The following is a 4,887-nucleotide window of genomic DNA, read 5'->3' as shown; positions in this document are numbered from 1 at the left end:
CAACCTTGAATTTATCTATCATCCAATTTAATAACTAAATCAGTGAGCACATATAGCCACCGTTACAGAAGTGTGGCTCTGCCCTTAAGTGATCCATACATTTTTTCACATTCCTTGTATTTTTTCCTTTCATAGTGCACATAAATGCATGTATTAATAGCTCTTGACAGAACTTGTAACTCAGCAGTGAATTAATTTACAAGACAGTAAAAATGGCTTATGTTGTTACTGTTGGCATATTATTTTCAGACTTCAAGGTTTAGCAAAATTAACATCACGCAAAAGCGGTCTCATTGCTTTCTACTGTTTTTTGAAGCATGTTCCAGTTGCAAAAAAATAACTAGGTTCTTCTTTAACTGTCAAAAATGTTAAAATTTTCAGTCCCAAAGCAGTGTTCCCAGAGACACAGATGAATGAACATGTATTGTAAAAAGGAAGCAAAAACTTCACATACAAAGTTCTGATCTTCCGAAGTAAAAAGTATAGAGAGAATAAAAGCAGGTATCTATTTTTGAACTTCATTTCTTGAAAGTGTTCTCGGGCATCTCCTCAGGACTGGTGCTGTTTGTAGGACAATACCGGAGGCACCGGCACAACTGGGGATATTGGAGTTGTAGTCAACACCTGATTCTGGAACACAAACATTTTAATCCTACCAAACACCCAAAGAAAGATAAGGAGAATGCTGACATACTGGATCCAGGCAAATTTAATCATTTCCCAAAATCCTGGCTGATATTTGAAGAAAGTCAAGGATCGTTCTGATACTACCACTACAATAATTAAACAAAGGATCTCAGAGGTGGAAAGGCACAAAACTTGTTAGAGATCAGTTTGTATGGCAAATGCAAAGCCTTTGAGCCATGGAACCCCCTAAAAGCCTTTTACCATGGTATGTAACAAAAGCTGCAGAGCATGTCTGTCCTAGAATACATTTAAACCAATTCTGTTGAAAGTGACTATTTTGTCCTGACTCACCAAAAAGTAGTTCTGGGTAATACTCAGGCAAGCAAACCAACCTTGTCAGAAATGCATTCCATACAGATTCTTTTAGACACAGGCTTGTTCTTGTCTGAGAAAAGTAAAGAACGTAATGAACAAAGAATTTTTTTGTAGAAAAAAAAATCAGGTCTCTCTGTGCATGTAACAGATTTTCCACATCCACTGGAGGGGTGATTATTTGGTGAGCTTACCTCGCATACAGATTTCTAATGATTTGCTTTAGGTCACAGAACACAGCATCATACTTTGCTAGTGGCATCCATTACAGATTGGGACAGCAGACATTGCAGGAGCAAAGCAAGACTTACCAAGGATATTCACTGTGAATGGCTAAGAAACTGCCTCGAAGGACAGTTTAGTAAGGCTGAAAAGCAACACAGGTTCCCGACAGAGAAAGGCAAAAAGTGATTATGCAAGCACAACCATCTGAAGGAACAGGCAAATGGGTATTCAGTTAACTCCAGAACTATAGCATTTGCTTAATTAAAAAAGGAAAAGTTTAGCAAAAAGTCTAGGAGAAAACAGTTTTCATTTGGCCTATATGTGAAGGCCCAAATAATGCAACCCAGTTATGGCACAGTTTCTGCAGTTTTCAAAGGATATAAGATAACTTCCACTGGGTAACGAATAGTGGCATTAATGGTAAATGGTGTATCTGTTGCTCTTCCAGGCATCCAAACCGGGTTGGGATCCGAAAAGACTGTTGTCACTAAAATGGAGAAGGGAAACATCCAGATTAAGGGGATTTTCAATCTTAATACAGAACTCAAATCCTCACAGAACAGCTGCCAATATGCTAACTACTGCTGTCCTGTAATTCGCAGCTATAAGTTCAGGCTTACCATTTCTATCCCAATATGCTGCAATGATGTTTGTTAGATCATAGTCACTCGCAAAAGGACTTGTGCCATTGACCACAGACACCTGTTACAACAAGGACATACTTGCATTATTTTCCCACTATTCAAGAAAGTAACTATACTGAGTTTCTTATGCAAAGTAACCATGCCCTTGAAGGTATGTAAACATCAGACTAAACATCTTGGCAGAATAACCTCTTCCACCTTTCAGCCTAACAAGAAAACACCAGTTCCAAACTTTTAGGGTCCACTCTGTGCAGGAGTACAAATAACCAAGGTGCCACCTATGGTGCTAGGAGGTTAAGGGGCGAGGGGGTGGGAATTGATGGGGAAGCAAAAAAATTCCCTCACATTGTATCTGGTATCCACTCCACAATGGTTAAGTAATTGCCTCTGGTTCAGTCTCAGGTCTCCATTCATATAGAGCTGAGACCCTGGCACAGGAGAAAAAAACTGAAGAAAAGCCATGCTCTGCATCACAAGTGTTGACATTCTCTGAAATGGTGAACATGAGAAAAGAGAATTTAGTGGGGAGGAACACAACGCACTTTTCTACCTCTTTGTATCTGCAGATTTTCTGTGTGGATTTGATTTTTTTTCTGACTCCTGAGTTTCAGATTGTCACATTAGTCTAAACAAGGGAACAACAAATAAGAAATATTAATTACTTTTTTTTAAGTGTACTACCTTAGTTGTTAGTTAACTAACTTTATAAACCAAACAAAGTTCTGCAGGAAATTCAGTCAAGTGCAACAGTTTATGGCCAATGACAGAAAGATTTGACTTGCCATAACGTGTGAAAAGCAGCAAGATGACTAAACACATTAATTTGAGATGCACTTTAAAATACTCAGCAGTCAAAGCCAGCTAAGGACTCCTGCTCTGCAATAAGGACAAAACAAGGAAGTTCCCTAACCCTCATCAATGCTTCAATCTGAAGCAGAATTTTCACATTTACTGTAAAACAAAGGTGTTGTGAATATCAGAACTCTCCATGATACTAATCACTGACCTAATACTCAGCACAAATTTAGGACTGTCGGGCCTTTACTCTGGGCCTCATAGGTTTAAGAATGTTTTCTATACCACACTGCTGTGCTTGCTAAGCTTGTCCATCTGCAATCTGCAGGACTCCAAGAGTCTCTTGGATAAACTAAGCCTAATGTCCCTAGTAAAACAACTTCTTGTTTGCATGGCTGCATCCCACACAGCTTTATACTATTGCTTCTTTCAGATGCATCCATGGGTTCTCTGTGCATTAGTGTTTTACTCACTGCCACCTGAAGTACAATGGCAGCAGAATTTTATTTTCTTGTTTCCCTATAACACCTTCTTTCCCCTCCCAGTCACAAGACATAGAAGATCCTGGCAGATGATTACCATTGCTTCAAGAGCTGCAAAATAAGCAAAGTCTATGGAGTTTTAAGCTGCTGCAACAGCCTGCCCCTCCACCTTGGAAAACTAACTGGTTATGTCAAGACACAGCAGTATGTAAGAATGCACATCCTATTGCAAGACTCTCAGTTATTTCCTGATGTCACCCATAGTGACACCCGCTGTTGCGCATCTCTGTCCTCTACGCTGCACTACAGCCCAGAAGAATACACAGCTTTAAAAAAAAACAACACACACACATCCCCCCCCTCCAACCTAACGAAATGTATCAAAATACAGAACCGAGCTAGACTAGGAATGACTCAGCAGAGAAGGAGAAAATTAAATAATTGTTAGTAAAATAAATCTTTTAGATAGGAATTTCAAATGTGGAAAGGTTTTTTTCATGCTTTGCATAACCACTACTGGAATATTACACTGGTTCTATATGTCACAACAAATAAAATTAAAAATACTCACATAAAGGTGGTAGGAAAAGAGTAGAATCAGTTGAACACCAACTACATGCTCCGTAGGTTGTAGCGGAAGTTCCAATTTAAAATGCAACTGATCCATTTTGCCATCTTGATTTTTGTCTTCTTCTCTAGTCTAAAAGAATCAACAAGAATTTTTTTTTAAGACAGGAACCGCTAGAAAGAAAAACATAAAAGGTAAAACCCCAGGGGACCTCCACAATTGCAGCATGCACATATTAAGGAAGCAAATAAACTGCATAGTTAGGAAAGCAATAAAAAGCTGCTTGACTTTATGTAGGATGAGAGACAAGCAAGAAGCCTACAATGTTGTCTGTTATACAATGTCTCATATGCCCTCCAGAGAGGGAAAGCTCATCTGGCCCTTCAAGGTCTCTTCTGCCCTATACCATTCCAACCACCTCCCTTGCATGCTATGTAGCAGGCCTTAGTGCTAGATCTTCTGTCACATCCTGTGTGAACGTGTGACTGATGGTCAGGCTCTTGCCTCTTGCCCTTGCAAGAGCATTATCTTAATGGTTTCTGTATGCCAATTCCATTATCGTAATGGTTTCTGTATGCCAATTCCTGGTTGTGAGCCAAAGCTTGCTACACTTCTGTGCCACAAATGCCCAGTACTTCAGCTATTTACAAGTGTAACAGGACTCATAACAGAGGTAATGTAGAAAAATAGCTGCTGCTGTTGAATCCCAGAAGGAGCAATGGCTGCACGGCAGAGGTTATGTGCTTTAGAAATCACATACCTCCTTTCAAAACCAGGGGCTACCTACCAACCCCTGCAAACTTCAGATCACAATAAGCTATATGGTGAGGATGGCACAACTAATTTGAGGAAAGTAAGCTGATGTGTTCATGCAAACCACCAGTATTGCTTAGAGACATAGTTTAGTGGTGGACTTGGTAGTGTTTGGTTAATGGTTGGACCTGATGATCTTAAGGGTCTTTTCCAACCTAAATGATTCAATGATTCTAGAACACTGACAGGGAGTAAAACTGGACTGGTTAAAAATCACTTGTTCCAAGCAAATTTTGCTGCGAGTCACAAGGTTATGCACGAAGCTGCTGCTACTTGAAAGCAGCAGTGCACGATCGGCCTCCTACTCACTGGCACCACCAACACTCACCCCGGGGCCTGCTGCCGCTCCCCTGGTCCCACT

At 40.1% G+C, this 4,887-nt stretch overlaps 1 protein-coding gene across 1 annotated transcript; it reads right to left on the bottom strand.

Annotated features, from left to right (window-relative positions):
* Window positions 1-579: 579 nt before the first annotated feature.
* On the bottom strand, window positions 580-3,845 carry TMEM231 (transmembrane protein 231; the record flags this gene model as incomplete). The annotated part of the gene is made up of 5 exons (XM_010287472.1): window positions 580-743; window positions 1,610-1,711; window positions 1,845-1,926; window positions 2,214-2,357; window positions 3,717-3,845. Coding segments are annotated over 5 exons (621 nt in total), but the record flags the coding sequence as incomplete, so codon positions are not given.
* Between the last annotated feature and the right edge of the window lie 1,042 nt (window positions 3,846-4,887).

This window comes from Phaethon lepturus, unplaced genomic scaffold (assembly GCF_000687285.1).
Source record: "Phaethon lepturus isolate BGI_N335 unplaced genomic scaffold, ASM68728v1 scaffold40915, whole genome shotgun sequence".
NCBI classification, from domain to species: Eukaryota; Metazoa; Chordata; class Aves; order Phaethontiformes; family Phaethontidae; genus Phaethon; species Phaethon lepturus.
This window is presented reverse-complemented; position numbering and strand designations above follow the sequence as displayed.